The following is a 24,612-nucleotide window of genomic DNA, read 5'->3' as shown; positions in this document are numbered from 1 at the left end:
TAGGCTTCATACTGGCGTACATGAAATGCCAGTTAGACAGAGTGGAAGCAGGCTGTCTATGCCCTCCCAACCCCAGCTACCCCACAGCAAATAAGAAAGTTTTGTGAAGCAACATGATTCTGCTGTATCTGGATCCCAAATTTCTCATTTATGGCTGAGACCCTACATGAAGCTGCAATGGGAGGAGAAAAAGGTGCCATTCCTTGGTGAATATGACCAGAAGAGAGTATTTAAACAAATCAAAGAAGCCCTGATGCATCCCTGGCTCTAGAACTGCCAGATATAACCAGGCCTTTCTTTCTGTATGTCTATAAATGAAAGGGAATGGCCATAGGAGTCTTAACCCAGGTCATGGGATCCTGGCACTTTCTAGTTAGAGTTTGTGGCCCTAGGATGTCCTCCATGCTTAAGGGCACTTGCTGTCACTGCACTGATGACACAAGAAGCTGACTAGATGATCTTGGGACAACAACTGACCATTGGAATACCATTGTCAGTTATAAGCTTGATGGACCAGAAAGGGCACCATTGGTTGTCAAATCCAAGGATGATTGGTATCAAGTGCTCCTATGTGAAAATCCTTAGTTAAGCTTTCAGACAGCGTACACTCTTAATCCTGCTACCTTGCTCACAGTCAAATCAGAAGTCCCCCTTTGTGACCATATGGAAATTAAGGACAAAGTATTCTTTTTGTTTTTTCAAATTATTCTATTTAATTGTGGTACTGGAGCTTGAACTCAGGGTCTTGCATTTGTGAGAGAGACGCAGCACCGCTGAACTCAATCCCCAGCCTTGACAAAGTATTCTTTTTTTTTTTTTTGGTATTGGGATTGAACTTGGGTCCTTGCCCTTGTGAAGCAGATGGCAGGACCACTGAGCTAAACCCCTGGCCCTTCTTTTTTTTTTCGAATAAACTCAAAGGTATTTTATTTATTTTCATTAAGTTCATTGGTACATTTTAGGTATATAATATAGTTACCATTCATCATTGGGATCTTGTAGTTTTACATGATGTATCTTGGTTCTTATTTTTTCCCCATTTCCCTGCCCTCCCTTCACCCCTCCACCCTCCACTATTTACAAAGACTTTGTTTCCATGTTTTCCTTTTCTCATATTTTTTGTTTCCCTTCTTTTCTTTCCCCTACCCCTTCCACATCCCCTACTCCTTTAGAACTTTTCTTCTTATTTCATATTATCAATTACATATTTTGATCCTTAATTACAATCTAGTTTAGATGTGTTTTTTTTTACAAAATGGAGTACTACTCAGTCATAAAGAATGAGAAACTAGAGACAATAATAGCTAATGGATGAACATTGAGGCCATATGTGAAATAAATAGGATACACTTGTGTAAGTACCATATAGTTTCTCTGGTGTGAAAAATTGAAAAAGTATTCTTGAGCTGGGGACATCTCACAGATTACCCTCAAGATTCAGATGTTGGATATCTCACAGATGGAAGTAGTTTTGTGCTGGAAGTGGTCCGAAGGCCAGGGTGTACAGTAGTGAGATTGAACTTTGTGGTAGAGGCCCAGCCTCTGCCTACCAGGACTTCAGCCCCAAAGGCAAAGCTAATAGCCTTAGGAAGGGCGCTTTTGCTAACAAAGGAAAACTAACATTTATACTGGTTCCAAATATGCCTTTGCAACATTGCATGCACATGGGGCTATATGTAGGGAAAGAGGACTTTGACTGCTGGAGGGAATAAAACATAAAAAAAAAAATCTTATAATTCCTAGATGCTGTATGGGCCACAAAGAAAATGGCATTTATACACTACCGGGGCACAAGAAGACTGGAACATAGGAAACCAGAGGAAACCAAAGGGTGCACAAATAATAAAATGGGTACTATTTTTGTAGATAGGTGAGTTAGTTAGATATCTTCTAGGCAGTTAGAAAGGGCTGGCCTGGGAGGAGCCAACATTAAGGACAATCAAGACACATTCACTGAAGGCCAGAGGTGTAAAAGAAAGTACCACATTCATGCAGAATGAATAGCAGTGATTGATATTCTAAATAGGTATTACTCACCTTGGTGAGGGACCAAGATCTTCCAGGAAAGATCCCTAATCCATCCCTTACTGAAAAATCCTTGCTCAGTTCCTTGTATGCTTGCTATTGTGATTTGCTTCCCCATTTAACCCCCATTTAGTCAATATTTCCTAAGTGACTATAGTTGTCATAATTTTTTTGAGGGGGAATTGTTGAAAGTAATTCTACATAATCTTTGGGGAAAATCATTTGATTAGGCCTAGTTTTCCTGCCTACATGGCAGCTATGACACATGAAGACATAACTCCATTTTGGCCCCTGGTCACAGCTAAGACCTCAATTGTCCAATGATGCTGTGATGCTCCAGGACAAGATTACACCAGCTGAAGACATCCTGAGTGGAATAAAATCTTCATCTGCATAGTTCCTCATTGTTCTAGGATTTTTCCTGCTGCTGCTGCTACTGCTGCCCTCTGAGAGACCTTATACATTTGTTACTCTCCAGATGTATTGAACTCTCTGCCCTGAGTGATGTTTTACCTTTGCTACTATGATGTACTGAACTCTTTGCTCTGAGTCATTGGTCACTTTTGTTTTCTCCTGACGTGCTGAATATAGGTGTGGCAAGCTAGGGGGATTTCATCTTTGCTGCCCAGAGCAGCACTGATCAGACCCAAAGCTCAGCTTTTTCTCAAAGTCTCATTTTTTTCCTATCTTTCCTGGATAATAAGTTAATTTGCCTTGTGTTGTAGTGGCTCACAGGAGACAAGGACTTACTGCAGAGATTCTAGTAGTGTCCTCTTACCTGTTCCCACATGGAATATTTAAATTATTTTCTTCATAAAATCATTTTCTTTTGGTTCCAGAGACTGAACTCAGGACTCTGCACTTATGAGGCAGGCATGGTGCCATTGAGCTAAATTCCTGGCCCTTACTTGTCATAATCTTATTGGTTGATAATAGATTTGTCTACCTTGTGATATCTCACTGGATCAGTATTACCAAAGCAACTGTATCCACAATCTTACTAGTTGACTATAGTTTTATTCCTCCTTGACCCCACCCCACTCTTGGCTTTGTCCCATAAAACACCTTTTAAAAGCAGGATTGGTGTGTAGCCCATTTTATAGCTCCCCTTCTGTCTTTCTTAAGTAGTAGCTATATTTTTCTCAATACATCTTTCCTACTCTTAACTTTTGCTGTTCCTAGAATTCATTCTTTGACTTTAGAGAAAATGAACTTGTGTTTCAGATATCTAGAAGGCTTGTGAGTTATACTTATCCCCCTATATCACTACAATAACCCCACAACCTGAAAGAAGGACCCTAGCCATGCCCCATACCCCAAAATCTCTTCTCCTGGTGACCACAAATTACTCTTCAGATGAGAATGCCTGGTGTGCTTGAGAAACTAAAAAGTATACCAAGGGAGGATGATGGAAATTCTCTAATAGGAGACTGGACATCCCTGAATTGATGGCCCCTAAGTTTGTAAAACAATTCCATCAAGGTTCTCACATGGGAAAAACTGCACTAGAGGCATTGCTAGATTGTCATTTCTACATGCTGTGGCTCACTATCATACCCAAACTATATGTGATCAATGCTTAACCTGTGCTCAAAGCAACCTGAGACAAGGTAACGGTAATGTCCTATTTTCTGTTTCCTGTATATATGAAAAATAAAGCAGAAACTACACACAGCCTACTGGGCACAGAGCTCAGAAGGAGTAGAGCATATGAATCAGATATGCAAACAATTATTTTAAAAATATTCTTAAGAAATCCACCTGAGTTGGGATCAAGGCCTTCCCGTGGTCCTCCTCTGAGTCAGGTGCAACAAACAGGGTATTCCCCATATGAGATCTTGTTTGGTGTGCCATCCTCAATCATGAGTCAAATTAAATGTGATCTCTATGGCCTAGGAAAATTGACTTGAGGAAACAAATACGGGATTTGGAAATAGCCGAGCAAGATATCCATAGCTGCATACAAAAGAAAAGGCCCATAAGCTTAACAGATCTAGTATAGCTGATCAAACCTAGGGAGTTTTTTGGGTGAAGATATAAAATCCCTCTGCCCTAGGGCCCATATGGGATCAGCTAAAGCCAGCAGCCCAAGAGAAGTGCACCAGCCAGCAGGATCCAGACTACTCAAATTGGCTGATCCAAGACAAGATGGCCACCACTGGAAATGGCAGCCCTGCTGTAGTCATCCCAGAAGCTGACTAGTCTATGCACAGCTGAAGCCTGAGGAATGGACAGCCCTGCTCTGGTCACTCCAGACACTGACAAGTCCATGCAGGGCTGACACTTAAGGATCAACATAGATTCACAATGACAGTGTAAGTCTCTTATCTTTTCTGTTATAATTCTCCCTATTGGTCAAAAACACTCAGTCTGCCATAGAGAATCTGATAGATATACCATCAACCAGTTAATGGCTCTAACCAAGAATCTGCCTCTGCTCAGTAGGGAGCCACACCCTTATGACAAGAAAATGATAATTACAATGATATTGTCTATTAGAACTTGTAGAAAGCATTAAAAGGCAGAATGAAACAGGACTTAAAGAAAAATAAGTTTTCCCAGCCATGGGCAGTTCCCCCATCTTGGATCACCCCTTTGCCTGGTAGCTGTAACTCCTTGTCCAGGTACAGAAAAAATGGGCAACTATGTCCTCTAAACAAAGTTTACATCATCTTGTTATCACAAGATTCACAAGGCTCTGACTTCTTTCATGGCTAAGGTGCAAAACTGCCTTTGTCCCACTTCTGTAACTTCCCTTCCCATACCCCACTAGTTTCTTGCCACTGGAAAGGTCACCCCCTTTGACCAAATGTATAAAATTGAAGCTTTTCCTTCGTTTTGGTCCTTTGGATGTGAGTCCCTTTAGCCGGTGTTCACCTAAAATCATATCCTCCTGTTTCTTAGTGGTTTCTCCAGTCTTTTAAATTCTACAACTGGAGAAGTCACTCAGCATGAGCTATATCCTGGGAGGCAGAACTCCAGAAGGTCTTTGAGTCAGTTTTTTCCCTTTTAACACCCAACTTCTTTATATACACCAAAGAAGGGGCTTGATTATTGTTGATCCAGTTCTTTATTCACATGGGAAAGTAACACAATACAGAGTTTACCAAGAACCACAGCAGTGTGGAAGGAAGCCCACAGAAATAATTTTTGCATGGAGTGGCAAACAGTTAGGGGGAAGGATGCTGATTCACAACAGCTTTCTCAGAGGCAGGAAGCAAGGGGCCACTCTCTACAGAATGAGGGCACTTAATGATCCTGAAATTCTTTTTTTTTTTTGGTTTTTTGAGACAGGGTCTTACTATGTAGTTGAGACTGATCTGGAACTCACTATGTAGCCCAGGCTGGTCTTGAACTCACAGCAATCCTCCTGCCTCAGCCTCCTGAGTGCTGGGATTACAGGTGTGCGCCACCACGCCCGGCAACCCTGAAATTCTTTCTTCCTCTTCTCTCATTCCACCGTTCGGGGCAGAAAGCGAATCTGGTATGGTGGGGGTACTCTGCCCAAACCAACTTCCTTGGGGGTGAGGTCAATGTCCTCAGGAGCCACTGGGCTGGAAATGGAGAAGTTCTGAAGGATGGTGGTGAGGAACAGGAACAATTCAGCAAGAGCGATACCTTCTCCAAGGCAAATACGCTTCCCTGCGGACAAAGAAGATCACAGGTATGGGCTAGGGTGATGTTCTTTGCCCTGTCACATCCCTAATCCAAGATTCCTTTGGCCATTGAACAGGCATGATCATTACTGTGTAATTTGGGGTGGACTTGGAGGAGGCTCCCAATCCTTGTGATACCGAGTACATATATTTGGGTGGACATTTCCTTCATACATTTGGGTGGACATTCACTTCTCTAGGAGATATAGAAATTTGTAGTTTTGTAAGATTTCCAAAGGGTTCAGTGACCCCATAGGAGGTAAGGATCCATTTGTGTGTATGTGTAAGTACAAAAGTCTGTGCACATTCATGATTTAACATTTTTTGTGTTCTTCATATCTCATATGAGGATAATATTATCAATGTCATAGGGTTATCATGAGGTTTGACTTACTATTCATAGGAACTCAGACTATTAGGTCATATTAAAAAATCTATAATGTAGGGCTGGGAATTTGGCTCAGTGGTTCTGCCTTCTGCTTCGCAAGCACAAGGGCCTGAGTTTGATCACCAGTACCATTAAAAAAAAATCTACAATGTAGTAACAGCTTTGTGTTTGTTTCTTGGTGATAGGGAGTTTCTAGGACCATCCCCCATCATCTCTCCCACACCCCTGTCTCTGCCGTTATTTTGTTCTGTATCATTCTCCTATTTTACTATTGCTTATTGCTATGTGCCTGTCATTACTCCTTTGCATCTTTGCTCTCTCTAAACTGAGGATAGAACTAATGAGTGCAGGAATTGAATCTCATCCTACCACTTCACTGTTCTCAACTCTCACTGAAAAAGGAGTGAGGGAAGAGGCTATTCCACTTGTTCACTGCAGCCACTGATGAAACTTAAGGTGATTGACACATTACTGGGGATTTCCTTCTTTCCAAAAGATAAGAAAAGGACATTGGGGTTTCCCTGGGTGAAGCCTGTTTAATTTGACCTAAGGCTGCCTACCTATATAGCAAACCGGAATCATAACAATATGTAAGCAAACTGCAGCTGAATTGAGAATATACTTTTGTAACAGGTAACCTAATCTCAGCCAATCATTGCAGTCAGCCTTCTGGCTGCAAGCTCCTCAGACATGTGCAGACAAGGCAAAAGCAAAGGCAAAAGCAGAGCTTAACCAATAAGCCCTTTCTGTATGTCAATCCGTTTTCCCATGTATAAATATTGCCTGCCTGTGTTGCTGGGTAGAGCTCTCAATCACTACTGGTTGAAGATATTATCCAGTCACAAGTAGTTTCTTTGCTAAAATAAATTCCACCAAATTTATCTAAAGTTTCTTTTAACAAACCAGAGTAGAAATTAGCAAGGAAAATTACTCAGATTGTCCTCTCTGCTCCCAACCCCTCTAAGCATCTTAGTTCTGCTTGGGTTCAGCTTTTCAACCAGGCCCAGACAAGTAGTCCTAATAGAAGAGAAGAGAAGAGAAGAAAAGCACAACACCAAGAACATAAATATATGCTAACTGAATAATGAATGAATGAAAAATATAAATGATAGCTGAATGAATTACTTCACCAGAGGAGTACAAACTTGCCCTGCTGTATAGTAATGCCCAGGGCCAATAGACTACTATTAAGAAAACAAATATGAAAGCAGTCTAATTAGCTGCCAATATCTATGTAGCTATTTCCTTTTCTCCTCATTTCCCAGCAAAAGCCAATGGAGGAAGAAACGAGCATGCAGAGGGAGGAGCTCATGTGTGCCCACTGTGTAACTGATATCTAATATCCTGTCATCAGGGTAGAGAAAGGACTTCGTCCCTGACCAAAGAATCAACCTCATTGCTGGAAAGGGGGTTGAGATGGTTGGTCCAAGATTATTGACATTTCATTCCCATTGAAGTCACAGAGACTGGTTCAAGGATGGGCGCTCACACAATTTTGTTCAAAGAGACTGTAAGTCTTAAGGCTTGTTTCAAATGGAGCTTAGTGGCAAAGGTCCTAGTGAGTTATTTTCTGTAAAATCCTACAGAATATTTTTAGTTATGTGGTTCCTTTCTTTAAAACCCACCATAAACTTTATATAAAGTGTTAAGAACTATTCATGTGCTATTTCACAGATTTTTGTGCTAAATCAAAATGAAGAGACTTTAGATTTGATTGAGAAACTTAAAACATGTACATTTCTAATATCGCTATTAATTCTTGATCTCCAAAAGAAAACTCCATAAGTGGCCAGAAACAGAAATTTTTGTTTCTGTAAATAGGATTTTAAGTAAAAAGGCAGAGAAGATAATGTCTGGCTCTGAAGATTAAAGAGTATAAGCATGAATATTAAGAGAATAAAAACCAGATAAGCTTTTAAAAATACGTGTAAAATATTACTGTGAAGATGCAGATCTAAAAAATTTGTATTCAAAAGTTGGAGGAAAATTAACTAAAGAGATTCTTTGGTTTCTTTGGCTTTATGTGATTCAGATATTAAGTCTGAATTAAAACATTAAGAGTTAGCAGTCAAGCTGCGAAGTTAGGCAAGAATGAGGGCCATAATCAAATTATAACTCATCGGCAACAAAGTCAGATTATTTCTTACTATATTTAGTCAGATAACAAATGTGAGTCATAGTTTTCTTCAAATAAGAGAATCTTTAAAGGTGAAGAAATATTTAAAAAATGTACAGGAAGCTAAATTACAAGAAATAGAAAATTAAGATCTATTTGTGGGCTGTATACACAATGAAATGGATCTATCTATCTATCTATCTATCTATCTATCTATCTATCTATCTATCTATCTTAGCAGGGGTTGAACTCAGAACCTTGTGCTTGCTAGGCAGGTATGGTGCCACTGAGCTAAACCCCTGGCCCAAATATATATTATTCTACGTGTATGGATACCCTCATTCTTTTTTGGTATGTTATGGAGTGATGTTAAAATAAATGTGTCTTTAGCCAGCAATGTTTGCCCACATAACTGGAAGGAAGTTAAGGTTAATGCCAGAAAAAACTGAGAAGTAAACTAGTTCTCAGCATTGCTGTGGTTTGCGTATTGTTTTACTGCCTAGTACTGAATTTAAATTTACTTGGAAAGATTTCCACTTCAATAACGTTGGACACCTGGTGGCCCACATGGAAGCACAAATAAATAGGAACTGTGTTTCCTCAGTTAAACAGAACAAAACAAGCCAGAGTAGAGAATGAGAAGTTGGACAAATGAATGTGTAAAGACCTTTCCCAGTCACCACTCCTCCAGGGTAAATCTAAGCTCCTCCTCCAGCCTTCTAGGCCCTGCCCAACTCAGCTCTTCATCTTTTTTTCCTTTCCACAGCTACACAGCAGAGCTTTAGTTTCTCAAATGCACCATGAAGACTGCACCTTCAGTCTCCTAGCTTTTGCAGTTATCTCTGCCTGGAATGTTCTGCCCAGTGGCTGATCAATACTCATATAAGAGGTTTCAGCCCAGGAGAAGCCAGTTTCTTAGATAAGCGAGTCTTCATCAAGTCCCCCAAATTTGTTCATATTTCCTAGTTTCTTGTTCTCAAAGTCACCTTTAGAGCACTTGTTATGACAGATAATAGTATCGCCCCTGTAAGAATTCACTTTGTCCCAGTCGATCCTAAGTATACAATGGGCATGAAGTCATTAATTATATCATCATTTGTGACTACTTGAAGAATGTCCATCTCCCTGCTGCACTTTACATTTTCTGGGTCAGACACTATGTGATTTGCTTAGTACATTATCTTTAGGTTCCAACAGAGTGCTGGCTTCAGAGTAGTGCCAATAGATGAGGGTTGCTTGCTACTATTGTTGTTTTGTTTAGTTTTCCTTTTTTATTAGTATATGTTTGCAGTACAGGCAGTTTATTATCATCTGGGGACTGGGTACATGTACATAATACCTTTGGGTTCTTTTTTCCATCCCCTTCTTTTTCCATCCCACATCAGTCCCTCCTCCTTCCCCATTTTTGTTCTTCTTGATATTATTAATCATATCTCACTTTTATGACCTATAATGTTTACATCCATTGAGGCTGTTGAAGTTACTAGATTCCTATACATGGCATATTTTTATTCTACTTATTTCCCCTTCTCTCACATCCCCTTTTGCCCTCGTCTGCTGGACCCCTTCCCATTGCGAAGAGATCTATGTTCTGCTTTCTGTTTTCCATCCTTTATTATGCTCTTTGTTGGTACTATGCCTTACTCAAATGAGAGACACATATGTTTTTGTCTCATTAAAAAATGAATACTTTTCAGTACTGAGAATTGAATCCAGGTCTTTGTACATACTAGGAAAGAACTCAAGCACTATGTGACATCACTAGTCCCTTTTTCTTTTGTTTTGAGACAGGGATGTGGTAAGTTGCCCAGGCTGGTTTTGGACTTGTCAACCTCCTGCCTCAGCCTCCCAAGTAGCTGAGATTACAGGTTCAAACCACCATGTCCAATGGGTTTAGAAATTGTGTACTTGCCAGGGTCCTGCTTGTCTAGATGTGTCTTTAGGACATAATATCATACTGATGCCTCCTCAAGGTTTGGGGTGAAGATGGTCTAAGGTGGTTGGGTTAAAGCAAGTAGAATATACTAAAGCGCTCAGTATATCAGTAAATAAGTGCTTGACATCTTTTTTCTCAAGGAGAGAATGAGAACCACCTTCTAGTGTCTGGGAGGTGGGCAATGGGTCAGCTTACCTATGGAGAAGGGTAGAAAAGCTTCACTCTTCTTCAGTGCCCCCTTGGCATCCAGAAAGTGATCAGGGTTGAAGGTGTCTGGTTTTTCAAAGTAACGTGGGTCGTTGAGAGTAGTGGTCAGGATTGGGAATACTTCAGTGTTCTGAGGAAAGGTTACAAGATGAAAATATATTGCTATTCCCTGCCCTCCATACCCAAAGCATAAATAAATAGGTAAAAGAAAGCCGAAACAAACTTTCCCTATTGAAAAACCAACAAGAGGTTGAGATCGGGGTTTAGAAAACCAAAGAGGCTGACACAAAGATGTGGGATCCCAGCTAGGCTCACCTTGGGGATGATGAACCCTCGGAAGTGAGTGTCTTTGGTAACCATGTGGGGCAAACCAATGGGTGCCAGGTCTGCAAATCTCTGAATCTCACTGATGACTGCCTCAGTGTATGGCATCTTGGTTCGGTCATCCAAGGCTGGCCGGCGGTGTGAGCCAATCACCTGTTCATTTTCCTTTTGGACTCTCTCTGCACAGACAAGGGCACAATGAACCCCATGTCACAAAGGCACTTCAGCAAGGACCTTGTTTTCTTTGGACCAATGAGCCAGAAAAACCCTATAGAAAGGTTTATACCATTCATACCCTTGAAGCAATCAGCTGTGTCTGAGGGAAAGAGGAAAACATTAACAAGAATGCTCACCCTTCCAAATCCAATGAATGTTATAAATTATCTCGCTACAGCTACAAAACAAACAGCTACAAACACACAGACACAGATGCACCCCACAATTTGGCATGGGATTTTATATTAAGAACTCCAAAATTTCTCAGCTAAAATGAATAAGATATGAACTAATACTTATTATTGCATGCAGGTGGGTCACTTCTAGGTCCTAAAACATAACGGTGGAATAAATCAATAAATTATTCCATGAAAAACTGGATGATAAAAAAGGAGTCCATCAATTGATTTATCAATGCCTAAAGCAATAAATGAAAAGACTGATGAATGAATGAGATGAACAAATCATTGAATAGATGCATACTTTCAATATACCAATCATATATAGATCAATTAACCTATTAATAAATGGTTCAGAGACAAATAAATCAATAAACTCAACTTAGCAATAATCACACGAATGCCAGATTTATAGAGGAATGTATGAATGAACAAAGTAGTGAAGGTGTAAGTAATAAAATAACTGCATGGCAGGCCTGAATGATAAATAAATAAGGCATGAATAAATGAGTTATTAACTGAATAAATGAAGGAATGATGCATAAATGAAGCAAAAACTGAGACTGCTGATTAAGGAATAAAACCTAGTCCAGAGATAGATGGATCAATAGATGGATAACTTAATGAGCTAATGAATAATAATTTAGGGAGCAAACAAATCCATGGCACTTAGTGCATTGAACTATCGATGTTCAAAGGGTCAGCTCTTGAACCAATTAATACAAATAAATGAATGAAGCTATATGTTCTTTGATGAATCATATATAATAGGATCAGTCATACAGGTGAATTAATAAACAGATGGCCTGGTGGATGAATTATTCAACTTTTAAGTGTGATGGAAGAAGACAGTGAAAAACCAGGTCAACAGATTACTCATTCACCTGTCCATCCCCAGGACTGGCTTAGCTGGGAGTGAGTCCAAAGCCTGTAGAGTTCCTGGCATAAGAAGCCAGGGTTGCCTTTTGTCCGTGAGGTTCCACACTCCACCTCTGCAGCCCAAAAGGGGGTCACAAGACCTTCCCAACTGGCTGTCCCTCACCCACCTGTGACATGGGGGTGTTTGAGCAGAAACAGGAAGCCATAGCGGAGAGTTGTGCTAGTGGTCTCTGTGCCAGCAAATAAGAGTGAAAATATGGTAAAGACTAGGTTCTTGTGGTGGAACTCAGTGTGCAGGTCAGACTTGTCCTAGGTCCAGAGCAAGGAGAGAGGAGAGGGTCAGGGGAGATCAAAGCCTTGCTGCAGGAAGTGTCACCTGTCCTCCTTAGCACCTTCCCTGTGTTTCTGGGACTGAGATCATCTGGCTGCTTTGCACATCTCTGTACTCGTCTGGCCGTCCCGCTCCCCACATCTTTCTCCCTGTTTTCCCACCCTCAGATTTTCTTTATTCCATGTGTCTCTGTTTCCACCTCTTTTTATCACTTTGGCTTGTTGCTCACCTTTGGGCTCCCCATTCTCTTTTTGCCTCTGTGGGTCTTTTCTCTTATTACTTTTTGGTCTTTTGCCCTCATTTTCTTCCTCCAATAGCCATTGCCTCTTCTGTCTACTTCCCCATGTCAGTTTCTCCTTCCTACCTTTTCCTTCCTTCCACTTCATCTCTTTTAGCTTCTGCTTCTCCTCCCTTCCCTTCCCTATTCTCTGCACCCCATCCTCTGTTCTTCCTTCCCCTCTCCTCCTCTCCCACCTCTTTCCTTTCCTTCTGTTCACCTCCCCCTCCTCCCCTCCCATCCCATCACCTCTCCCAGATCTCACTTTCTCCATGCGGAGCAGGAAGGTATCAATGAAGTCTCTGGGGGCGCTGGGGTCCAGGGTTTCACGGTGTTCCTCCACACTGTGGTTGATGAAGGTGATGATTTCCTCCATAATTTTGGCGATTTCCCTGTGTGGTCCAGGAAAGTGTTTCAGGACGCTGGGGAAGAGCTCAAACATCTGCAAGAAAGAAGGGGCGATGAAGCTCTCCTGGGGCTCAGTTAGCAGATCAGAGAGCTGGGAAGTGGTCATGGGCCCCTAACCTCCACGAGGAATCTCTATCCCTCTCTTTCCGTCCTCTGAGTCTGCCTCTGTCCTTATTCTCCCCCACCCACACACACCATTTTGTCTCCCAGAATCTATCTCTATCACTTATTTTCTTTCCTCTGTCTTCTCTCTTTTCTTCCCTTCTCTCTTCCTCAGGCCTTCATTTTTTTTTGTCTCTCCCACATTATTTTTGTCCCTCTTCACTTCTCTGTTTTCTCAGGCTCTTGATCCTCCTCACTGCCTCTCCTTCAGTTCAATTCTCAGTATCCCTGTCCCTCTGTGCTGTCTCCACCCTTCATCCTGAACTAAGTGCATTTCTGTGCTCCCCAAAGGAGGCCATCATTCTGCACTGCCCTGGCTGCTCCCTTTACCCCCACCCTCTGGCTTCTTCCTCTGACCTGGCTGGAAAAGGAGCTGATGAGTGCAAAGTTCTGATAGATCAGGTACAGCAGCCTCAGGAACTGGCGATCTTTGTAGTCAAAGCGTTTTCCAAAGACAATGGAGCAGATGATGTTGGCAGTGATAGACTGGAAGAGGAACAGGGGGTCCACAAGGCCTCCTGGGGAGAAAGACAGCAGTTCACAGGACACTCAAGAGCCTGGGGAGCATTTGGCAGCTGTCCTTCTCTGTGTGACTGCCATCAATCAGTAATAAAAGATAAGAAGAGCAATAACACTCAGTGGCATGTAGTATGTGCCAGGCCGCACTCTATGTACTTCACGTGTTATTTTAAGTTAATTTCCTCCACAGCAATGTAAGGAAGATATAGTTCTATTACTACCCCAATTGTATAGATGGATGAATGAGTCACAGTTAAATGAATTGACTGAGATTAACACGGGATCCTGTGATTCAGAGCAGAGACACAGCCATCTCTCTCTCTCTCTCTCTGTCCCTAGGTCTCACCTGTCTTTCTACTGTCCTTCCATTGCAGACCTTTGCAGACCTTTCCAAGAGGCTCATCCTTCTGTTGTTGCTATCCTTCTGTCTCAGTTTCTCTCTTTATTTTTTCTGCCACGATGAGTCTCTTCCGCTCTTGTGTCTTTCTCCTTCCTTTTGCTCCCTCCAGGTCCATCCCTTCTCTTTCCTCATATCTGTCTCCATGTCACTCCTCCTCCCTCTTTCTTATCTGTCTCTCTGTCCCCACTGCTTCTCCCCAGCTTCAAACTCTCCGCATGCAATGAAGACCTGGCATGAATGGAAGGATGCTGACCGAGGAGGTGCTAAGAAGCAGTGCTGTCACCTCTACATCCCTGTCTCAGGGGATTCAAAGGGGACTGAAAATCCCTCCCAAGAGCAGAGCGCCCACCTGCCTCTTTCCTCACTGCCTGCTCATCAGCACTTCACTGAGGGAAGCAAAATGCAGTTCACTGTTTCACCATGCCTGCTGTTCCTTCTTTTCCCTCTGCTTTCTTTTACACAGGCTTGTCTTTGCTTTAGATGCATACAATTAACCCACAAACTGATTTCTCTGGACACAAATGAATAGCATGCAGCCACTGAGCCTCTTTCTCTGAGTTATTCTTGGACACTGTAAAGTTCACAGTTCCTTCCCTGCCTATCTGTGTTGCTTGCTGCTTATCTCTGTTCACTTCTATTCCATCTCTTTCTTACCCTATTGCTCTGTGTGTCTTTATTTCTACGCTTCTCTGCCTCTGTGTACCCCTGTTTCTATTGCTATGCATCTTGCTTCTCTCTCTCTCTCTCTCTCTCTCTCTCTCTCTCTCTCTCTCCATCTTCTCTCTCTCTCTCTCTCTCTCTCTCTCTCTCTCTCTCTCTCTCTCTCTCTCCATGTTTGTCTTTCTTTTCTACCCACCCCACTTCTCAAGACTCACCCCGGGATTTCCGCAGCTCCTCCACCAGACACTGAGCCTCCTCCTGAATCCGCTCCTCCACGCTCCGCTTTCCCATCCCAAAGTCCCTCATGGTGGCCAAGGTGAATCTCCGAAGGACCTTCCAGCGTTCCCTGCTGGCAAAGTTCAAACCTAGTGGTTTTATGGGAGGCAAGGGAAGCAGGGGAAGTTTAAAGAGGTTGGATCCCTCCCCACCTTTTTCCTTCCTTCTCACACTCAATTTCCCCATATCCCACCCTCCATTCCGCCCCACCCCGGTGCCTTTGAGGTTCTCACCATATCCCTGGAAGATAGCCTCTGTGGCAGCAAGTTTTCCCCGGCCAGAGAAAGCCTCGGCTTGGTCCACAAGGGCCTCCCGTATGGTCTCTGGCCCACACAGCATGACCACGGACTTCTGCCCCAGGTACATGGTGAAAACATCTCCATATTTCTCTCGGAGCTGTCAAGCATACCCATACCAGAGTCCCTATTAGTCAGTGTTCACACCAGTTGTTAAACCATGAAAACACTTAAATACGCATTGGTATGTCGATGAAGCCTCTTGGACTTGATTTGCCCCTCAGCTGCCTTGCTTCCTTTCCAAGACCCAGCAACTAAAGGGTTAATGTGTGACCTGGCCAGAGGTTGGGGACCTAGGCAGCACAGCTGGTTGAATATCACTAATCTCATCTTAACCTGTACCCTTGAGTCGAGGCACATCTCCTTGGTATCTCAACCAAAAGAATCCTTGTGTCTTGAGTTCCAACCGCATTCTGATCCTAAATAGTTTCCTGGAAGAAGAACACTGACTCACCCTCTTGGTAGAGAGGAAGGGAAAGTAATGGCCCTCTAGCACAGATCATGAAATTGGAAAATTTTGATCAGTAGAACTCCATGGAAATCTGCTAGGCAGTACAGTAGCCCCTCGGCATCGACAGGGAGTGCATCTCAGGGCTCCCTTGATAGTATTTGCACTTAACCTGTGTCCCTCTTCCTGCATATTTCAAACCATCTCCAGATTACTTTCATCTAACACAATGGGAAAGCTACATAAGAAGTTGTTTTGCTTTATTATTTAAGGATTAATAGCATGAAAATAGTCTGTACATGTTCAGTAGAAGTATGATTTTAAAAAATGTTTTGAATCCAAAACATTTATCTGTGATTAGAACCCACAGATACACAAGGCCAGCTGTATTTGTTGAAATTTAACAGGCATACTTAGTAACTTTACCGCCAAATACTTGCTCAACAAAAATGTGTACTTGTTCACACACACACACACACACACACACACACACACAAGCAAAAGGGCATGGAAACGCACACAGGAAAGGGAACTAAATTGACTTTTATGTCAAACCCACTCAAGTGATAATCACGTTAATCCACTCATAAGGCACAGCTCTCACGACATAATCACCTTTCAAACATCTCACCTCTCAACACTGTTGCATGAGATTAAGTTTCCAACTCAGAAACTCCAGGGGGATAGTTAGACTATAGCTTTGTACCCCTGGCCCCCAAAGTTCCAGTCCTTCTCACATGCAAAATGCATTCATTCCATCCCAATACCACCATTCCAGCTTCAACTCAAAAGTCAGGAGTCTCATCCATGAAACCAACGCATGATTTCTCCCAAGACAAATTCTTCTGGAGCTGTGAACTTAATACAACAGTGAGATAGGCATGGAATAGGCATTTCCATTCCAGACGGGAGAAATAAGAAAGAAGAAAGGTGAGTGGTCCCAAGTAAGTGCAAAATCCAGCAAGGAAAACAATATGTCTTTGTGATAGAAAAAAAAAAGCAACTAAAATGAAAACCTATACACTTAGGGCCTCCGTGTATGCAATAAAACGCTATTAAGAGGGAAGGCTGCTGGGTCTGTGGCCCCCAGAGCCAGGCAGCCTTTGCCAGGCCCTGACCAAGGAGAAGTCCTGCTGAGCTGCACTCGGTGTTTCCATGTCCTTGCTCGTTTCCCAGCTTGTGTGTGCATATGTGCTGAGCTTGCTGTCAGCCAGGTACTATGTTCAGCACTGTGTTTGGGTAGATGTAGCATTGCCAAGGACATCACCAACAAGGAGAGGCAAGCAATGCACAAGAGCTTATAGTGGCACCAGGGTGTGGATGCCACACCTATAATTCCAGAACTAGGGAGGCTGGGCAGCAGAATCTCCATGAGTTCATGCCCAGTCTTGGCTACCTAGGGAGACCCTGTTTCCAAAAAACAAAACAAAACAAAACAAAAACAAACAACAACAACAACAACAACAACAAAAGCATATGGAGAGGACCTGACCCTGAGGATCAAGAGTGACTTCTCAGGAGAAATGATCCTTACCTGCACATCTAAGAAACCTCAACAATGAGATGGGGCGGGGGGGTGAACACTAGTCAAGGGACAATCCATGAAGGATCTCACTTTGCCCCAAGCTTTTCCTGCAAGAAAACGGAAACATTTGCTGCAAGGGAGAATGGGCAACGCTGGGCGTGGTGGTGCACACCTGTATTCCTGTACTTGGGAGGCTGAGGCAGGAGAATTGCTGTGAATTGAGTTCCAGGCCAGTCTGCGCTACAACAGAGGTGTGAAGGAATAGATGAAACAGGGAAGCTCAAAGGAAAAGCAAAAAAAGGGAAGTTGGTTTTGGGGAATTTTTTTGTTTGCTTTTTTAGTTTTCCTCCTCTTCCTCCTTCTCCATCTTCTTCTGTTCTTCTTCTTCAGTTTTTCTTCTTCCTCTTCCTCCTCCTTCTCTTTGATACCGGGGATCAAACTCAGGACCTTGCACTTTCAAGGCAAGGTGGTAGCACACCTGAGCTAAATCTCTGGCTCTAAAGTTGAATTTTTAAAAATAATACTGAAATAATCCACCAAAGGACAGCATTTTAATACATAAAATTTTTAATTTGATTAGAAATTTTATATCTTGAAAGAACAAATGGCCACTCTTAATTCACAAGAGTCAAAAACTTACCCTCACTCCAAAATTATTTTTATTTTTCCAACATGAAAAATACCCAGAACCATCCCTAAGCATCAAAAAAAAAAAAAAATCTCCTTTCATTGTAGCATCAACCTCAGGCTTGAAGAAATTTAAAAGCATTTTTATGAAATTGTAGAAAGTTGACTGTGAAATCCAAATGTGAACAGTTGTTAGACACTGTAGGTTGTCTTTATTCTTCTGCCTTGGACCAACTAAATTTCATCCTACTGATGGCCTTTATCTGTGGTACCCTGATCAATTGACTCAAGAAGGAACTGCCAGGAATCGGGAAAGCACAGTTCTGGATGTATCTGTGGATGACTGATATGGAGGCCAGCAAAGAGAAGGAGGAAGACCACCCCGGTTGTGATAGCATCAGCCAACAGGCTTGTAGCATGGACAAAATGAAAGAAGAAAGAAGTTCCCTGTTTCAGAGACCTCCAGTCTTAGCCATTGCCTTTGGAAACCAGTCTCCAGTTTCTTCAGTCTTCTAATGCAGACTCGCAGTGGTGACTCTATAGCAAGCTTCCAGACCTTTGACTTTTGACTGGTGCTGCATCCTTACTCTTGGTTAACACTCTCATTTGGACAAATGGTCACACAGCCACTTTCCAGACACCACAGCTGCCTGGGAGAGCAGGCCTGGGCTTGCTGAGCCAAAAACTAAAACCTCCAGAGAGTATTCTAAGACACAGATCAGCCTGCCCCAGACTGGTGAGGCAAGCATCTTGGAATTGAGCTGGACCTCACCAAGCTGAGGTGGCCAGCAGCACCTCTATTTGAGCCAAGTTCCACATCATGTGCCTGAGAGACCCATGCTGGTTGTTTCAGGATCACCAAAGCTGAGCATCCAGTCTTCTATCTGGACCATTTACCTTTCTTCTTGCCTGTTTCATGTGCGTGGTTTGGATATAGTTTGAATATGTCCTCCAGGGTTTATACATTGGGGTTTCATTCCCTACATAGCCATGTTGAGAGGAGGTGGAGCCTTTGAAAGGTGGGGCCTAGTGGAAGCCATAAGATCACGTGGATACCACCCTCAGAATGCATTAATGCTGGTCTTTCAGAAAGAGCTAGTTCTTGAGAAAACAGGTTGCTACAGTGCAGTGTCACCTCACATGCTTGGACCCTTTTGCATGCTGTAGGCTCCCTTTCTCCTCTTCTGTCACAAAGTGACACAGCTAAGGCTGCTGTCACCAGAGGCTGAGCACCTGGGGCTGCCTGGTCTTGAACAGTCAGCTTCTAAAGCTGTGAACTAAATAAACCTCATTAAAAAGTCCCAGCCTCAGTTCTTCTCATATCAACAGAAAACAGGGTAAGTTGCCGTGAGGCTCTATTTTGTCTACCCAGATGGAGCACTTTATTGCTCATAGCCCCCCTTCACTTCAGCTCTTTCCTCACGTTGAACCACAGTGCAGTGCTTCTGTCCTCACTGCTGTGCATGCCGTGCTTTCCCATTCACCTGGGCCTCCTTCCTCACCTTCACCCCAGTGCACATCAGGAACTGTTTCTGGGGCCAGGGATTTAATTCAGTGGCACAGCTCTTGCCTCACAAATGCAAGGTCCTGAGTTCGATCCACGGTACCCGCCACTCCGAAGAGAACAGTTTCTTCTCCCCACTCATCCTCACTGTCCCAGTCTCTAAGGTTCTGTTTAATTCCTACCTCTTATGTCAATCCTTTCTGGGCCTTCAAATGATCTTAAAACTCCTATTTCTTCTCTTGTGTTCACTACCACCCAGAATTCCGTCCCCCGCACCAACACTGCTACCAAAAACTAAAAATAAAGAGTCAATATTTATCAATCAGTAAATAATCAATTATAAAAAAACCCACTGTTGATAAGAAAGGGGTAAGAATCCCAGGGTTCCCAGAGTGTGGATTCCACCGCAGGGAGAAGAGGAGGAGGAGCTGGATGTTGCTGTCAGTACTACAGTCAATGCTGATGAATTATTACCTGTTAAGTAGAAGATTAGTCAGGGGTGCTAGTGGATCCCTGCAATCCTGGCCACTCTCAGGACTGAGACAGGTGAATTGAAAATTCAAGGCCATCTGAGGCAATGTACCAAGAGCTTATCTCTGAGAGCAAAAGTGTTGTGGATGTGGCTCAGGGCAAAGGCCAAGGGTTCTATCCCCACTACTGCCAATAAGCACACAGTAAAAGTAGATCAAGAAACCTGAAATTGTGCATGCAAAGCAGTGGCACAGAGCGTAGCAACTGCTTGATAAACCTTGTTCTTTGTTTTTGCATTGTAAGCCTATTGTGAACTGAACATTTACTGTGCAACGAAGAAGCCTGATTTTATTCTATCAATGAGTTTCTTATTCATTAGAATTTTTATTAAAATTTATTAGAGCTTTTTATTCTATCAGTGAAGATTTACCCCCATTTTTATTAGTATTTTATTTTTGAGACAGAGTCTCATTGCATAGTTTAGGCTGGTCTTGACCTCATTATGTAGCCCAAGCTGGCCTCCTCGAACGCATGGCAATCCTTCTACCTCATCTTGCCCAGAGCTAGGATTACAGATATGTGGCACGATGCCCATTAGTATATTTCTGATACATAATAAATGTATTCATCACGGGGACTGGTGCACGCACACATCACATCTGGATCCTGTTTACTGCCCCTTCCTCTCCCCTCCCTGATAAGCACTCCTTCCCGCCTTTGTTTTCTCCTCTTTCTTCCTGTTTGTCTTCCAACTGATTTAGGCCAATCTTTGTTCTCCTGCTCACAGAGGCAAAGCTTTTTTGACTGGTGCCCCCGCCCTTTTTCTCTCTCTTCTAGGCAGTTGCCCAGGATGGGGCAGAGGAGAATGAAATTCTACACCTGGGGCTCACACCCAGACAGTTCTGTAAGCCCTCTCCCCCGCCCCCAGGACAGTGCCCCACACAGTTCCATCCGAGGTGGGACACCTGTGGCAATTTGACCACCATCCACCGGAAGCCAGGATCACCTCCTTTACACACCGATCTTCCTCACCCACTCTGAGCCAGAGAGGAGACTCTGCTCTTCCAGCCCAATATCTGTTTCTCACCTGCAGGATGGTTTTGACCAGGCCTTTCCTGTCCATCTGGAGAAGGTTGCCCAGGAAGGGCAGAGGACGTGGGCCTGGTGGGAGGTGGCCATGGGCCTTTGGGTGACCCCTGAACAGGAGAACCAAGAGGCCCAGGAGGAGAGCGAGGAGCAAGAGGATGCTGAGCTCCATGGTCCTGGTCTGACTGCCACTCACCCCTCTGCGGCCTGGAGCTGAACCTTTTATCCTCAGCCTGTGTCCTTGCCCAGTTATGCAACTGTGTCAATGCCCCGCCTCCTCTCTCTTTTTCCAGGAGCGTGAGCTCAGAAGAGAGTTACCAGGTACCCATACTTCCTGTTTGGGGAGCCCTGATAACATGCTCACTCCCAGCCTATTAGGCCCCCTTTAGAGTTGGCAGGGATACTGTGTAAGAGATGGCAGGGTGCACAAGAGTGTGTGTCTGTGTGTCTGGGTGCATGTGTTGTCAATACTGTGAGCATGCTTTTGTGTCCTTAGTTTAGTCAATAGACTGAGTTATTAGCATAAGAGTCTGAGGCCTCATTCATCCTGGCAATTACTCGGCCTTCTTTTCCCCTGTCTCGGTACTGGGGATTGAACTCAGGACCTTGCATTCTCAGGCCGGTAAGGGGCCACTGACCTAAATTCCCAGCTTTGAAACAAGTTTTAATTACAATGTTCTTCCAAAAGTTCTTTAAAAAATGAAAGAAAAAAAAAAAAAAGAACTTTCAACTCTCAAGGATGCCCAACGAGCAACATTGTCTGCACCTGATGTGTAGCCACCAGAGTAGGAGACGTCCCTGCCCAGTACTAGCGGGTATGAGTAGCAGGTGCTTCTTACCTTCCATAATTCAGGCTACACTGTTTTATTTCAGGAGTCAGACCGAAGCTCTGTGTGTCTCACATGGGCAGGTCAGGTAGCAGAGTTGGGCCAGAATTGCTCCTTTGTTAAAGGCTGTCATGGAGGCTAAGTCCTGCTCCGTGAAGTGGCAGGGCCCTGCTGAGTTAGGTGCAGCTGAGGTCAACATGACCGCAATTAAAATCCTTTCCCTTAAATTATCGCTTGGCACTGACCTTGTGGGTTGCTTGCTAATTGTGCCTGGTTCCAGTACTGATTTCTTTTATCCTAGAAGATAAGCAGTGCCGACTCCCTAACAGCCCTGTCTGGGGCCACCAGGTCAGGTGCTCGGCAGTAATTCACTAGATGACTTCCACGCTCCCTAGCTCCCTATTCCTTCTCACGATTATATTCAATAAATACTAGATGCAGGTGGGGGTTTTTGTCTTTGTTACCTAGAGCAGCACTGATTGGGACCCAAGACTCAGTTTCATTTTAAGTCTCATTCTGTCTACTCTTTAACCTTTAGCGGGTGTTGTGGTGGCTCAAAGGAGGATGGGACCTACTGCAGGGTCTCCAGAGACGTCCATTCCCCCTGATCCTTACACACCAACATCCTCGTGGCTCACCCAAAGCAGACAATCCTCTTTCTGGTGTATCGTTAGGTCAACAGGAGCCCACCATGACACCACAATTTCTATATCATTCATATCACCTCATCTGATCACATAGGCATCGTATAATCCCACATCATCACCAGGAGAAGAAGGTACGCACAGTACAATAAGGTATTTTGAGAGACCACACTCACATAAATTAGTACATTTTATTGACAGAACTGTTGTATTTTATTATAGGTAATTTTTATTAATCTCTTGATGTGTCTAACTTATAAGTTAAACTTTATTGTTCAGTGATATATATATATATATATATATATATATTTATGTGAAAAAATATAGTACATACAGGGTTCAGTACTCTGCAAAGTTTCAGAATTCCACTATGTGTCTTGGAATGTACCTCTCATGGACAAGGAGGGAAGATGATAGATAGGTGGGTGCCTTGCTTCACAAAAGCTTTTGTTTGCAAACAATTGAGTTCCCAAACAGAAGCATTTGGCAAAACTTTGTTTCTGTCTGCAAACCCAACATCAGGTGACAAAACACAAGTATGGCCATCTTTCCCACACAAGCAGAAACATGGACACCTTTTCCAAAATCATACAACAAATTTAAGTTCATGAACCAAGGTACCACCGTAGTTGCAATCTCTTAAAATGGCACCAAAGCAATTAGAAGTCAACATGAGCTTTTGGAAAGGACATTTGTGCCATAGTAAATGGGGTGGAAATTTTTGGAGGTCCCCTGAGCTCTGGTCTGGCTCCACACTCACTGTGAGCCTGCACCAACAGAGCTCCTGAGAGCAGCAGGCCAGATCTGGCACATGAAAGACAGTCCCCATGTCCATCTGTATTGGTCTGGCCTGCATTTCAATCTTTTATTTATTTATTTTTTGTGTGTTCTAGGGATTGAATTTAGTGTCTTCGCAGTGAGCTATAATCTCAGTCCTTTTTTATCTCTTCTATTGCTACAGGGTCTTATTAGGTCACAAAGTTGTCTAGGCTGGGTTTAAATTTGTAATCCTCCTGCCTCAGCCTCCCAAAGTGCTGAGATTACCAGTGTATCCCACCATACCAGGTTTGATTTCTCTCTTACTTTTTGAACTCTCTCTTTTTAAAGACACTTCCCTCTCATTAAGGGGAATGAGATGAGGTATGGGAGGATATGGGACAGCCTCATCTGAAGCAAACTCTTCACTCATGTGAAGCAAACTCTTGCTGAACCCAGGACTCTGACCTGGACGATTGAGTCATATTCCATTGATCTAAGAAGAGGAGGAGGCAAAGAAAAACAATCTTTTCGAGGTGGAACCTGCACTTTTCTGACCTTGGAGTGGGGCCATCACAGACCTTCCTGGTTTCAGGACCTGGCTCCCGCTCTGCTGAGTCATCTGACACTGAGAATGGGTCTTCATCCCAGCCTGAGACTTCCTGGTAGAGGGGCACGAAGTACTTTACACAGAGTCCTCACACTTTGAAGTAGTTATTATTATCCTTCCCTGTTTTCTAGATGGAGACAGTGAAGCCCAGAGAAGTTAAGAGTCTCACCAAAAGTCACACAGTAGGGTAGAGATATATTTGTCCGATATGCTAAGCAATGGCCACGTGTGTCATTAAACACTTGTGTGTGAACAATTCAAGTTTTTTGGTTTTGTTTGTTCTGTTTTGTTTTGAGTCAGGGTCTTGCTATGTAGTTCAGGTTGGCCTTGAACTTGTGGAGATCTTCTCCCCTCAGTCTCCCAAGTGCTAAGATTACAGATATGCATATCATGCCCAGCTCATTCAAATTTTAAATTAAATTAAATTTTAATTTAATTTACATTTTTTTTTTTGGTACCGGGGATTGAACTCGGGACCTTGAGCTTGTGAGGCAGGTGGTGGCATCACTGAGCTAAATCCCTGGCTGGTTTGATTTTATTTTAAAAAGTTGATACTCAAAAGGAAAATATGGATACAAAGTCTTTGTAAATAGGGAAGGGTGGAGGGGGAGAAGGGAGGGAAGGGATTTTTGGAAAAAAATAAGAAGCAAGATACATTATATAAAGGTATAAGTTCCCAAAGATGAATGCAACTGTACTGTATACCTACAATGTACCAATAAACTTAATGGAAAAAAAAAACAACTCATAAAAATGTTGATACTCAATTTAAGTATGTGCATTATCTTCTTCAGTGGTGAAGTTAGTAAAAATCTAGGACCAAGTCAAAAGCAAATTTCAAAGACATGATACTTGAAAG

General features: G+C 43.0%; 1 protein-coding gene across 1 annotated transcript; it reads right to left on the bottom strand.

The window, feature by feature from the left end:
* Positions 1-5,411: 5,411 nt before the first annotated feature.
* LOC104861750 (cytochrome P450 2B4) lies at positions 5,412-21,126 on the bottom strand. Its single transcript, XM_010623351.2, has 9 exons — positions 20,918-21,126; positions 15,193-15,355; positions 14,899-15,048; positions 13,462-13,622; positions 12,800-12,976; positions 12,094-12,235; positions 10,644-10,831; positions 10,317-10,458; positions 5,412-5,667 (listed from the first exon to the last, which is right to left on the bottom strand). The coding sequence occupies exons 1-9, from the start codon at positions 21,086-21,088 to the stop codon at positions 5,477-5,479; spliced, it is 1,485 nt and encodes a 494-aa protein (XP_010621653.1). The 5' UTR covers positions 21,089-21,126; the 3' UTR covers positions 5,412-5,476.
* Positions 21,127-24,612: the final 3,486 nt, after the last annotated feature.

The sequence above is a fragment of the Fukomys damarensis genome, unplaced genomic scaffold (assembly GCF_012274545.1).
Source record: "Fukomys damarensis isolate Sample0158 unplaced genomic scaffold, DMR_v1.0_HiC HiC_scaffold_19, whole genome shotgun sequence".
NCBI classification, from domain to species: domain Eukaryota; kingdom Metazoa; phylum Chordata; class Mammalia; order Rodentia; family Bathyergidae; genus Fukomys; species Fukomys damarensis.
Note: the sequence above shows the minus strand (reverse complement) of the source record. Positions and strands in the feature narration are given on the sequence as shown.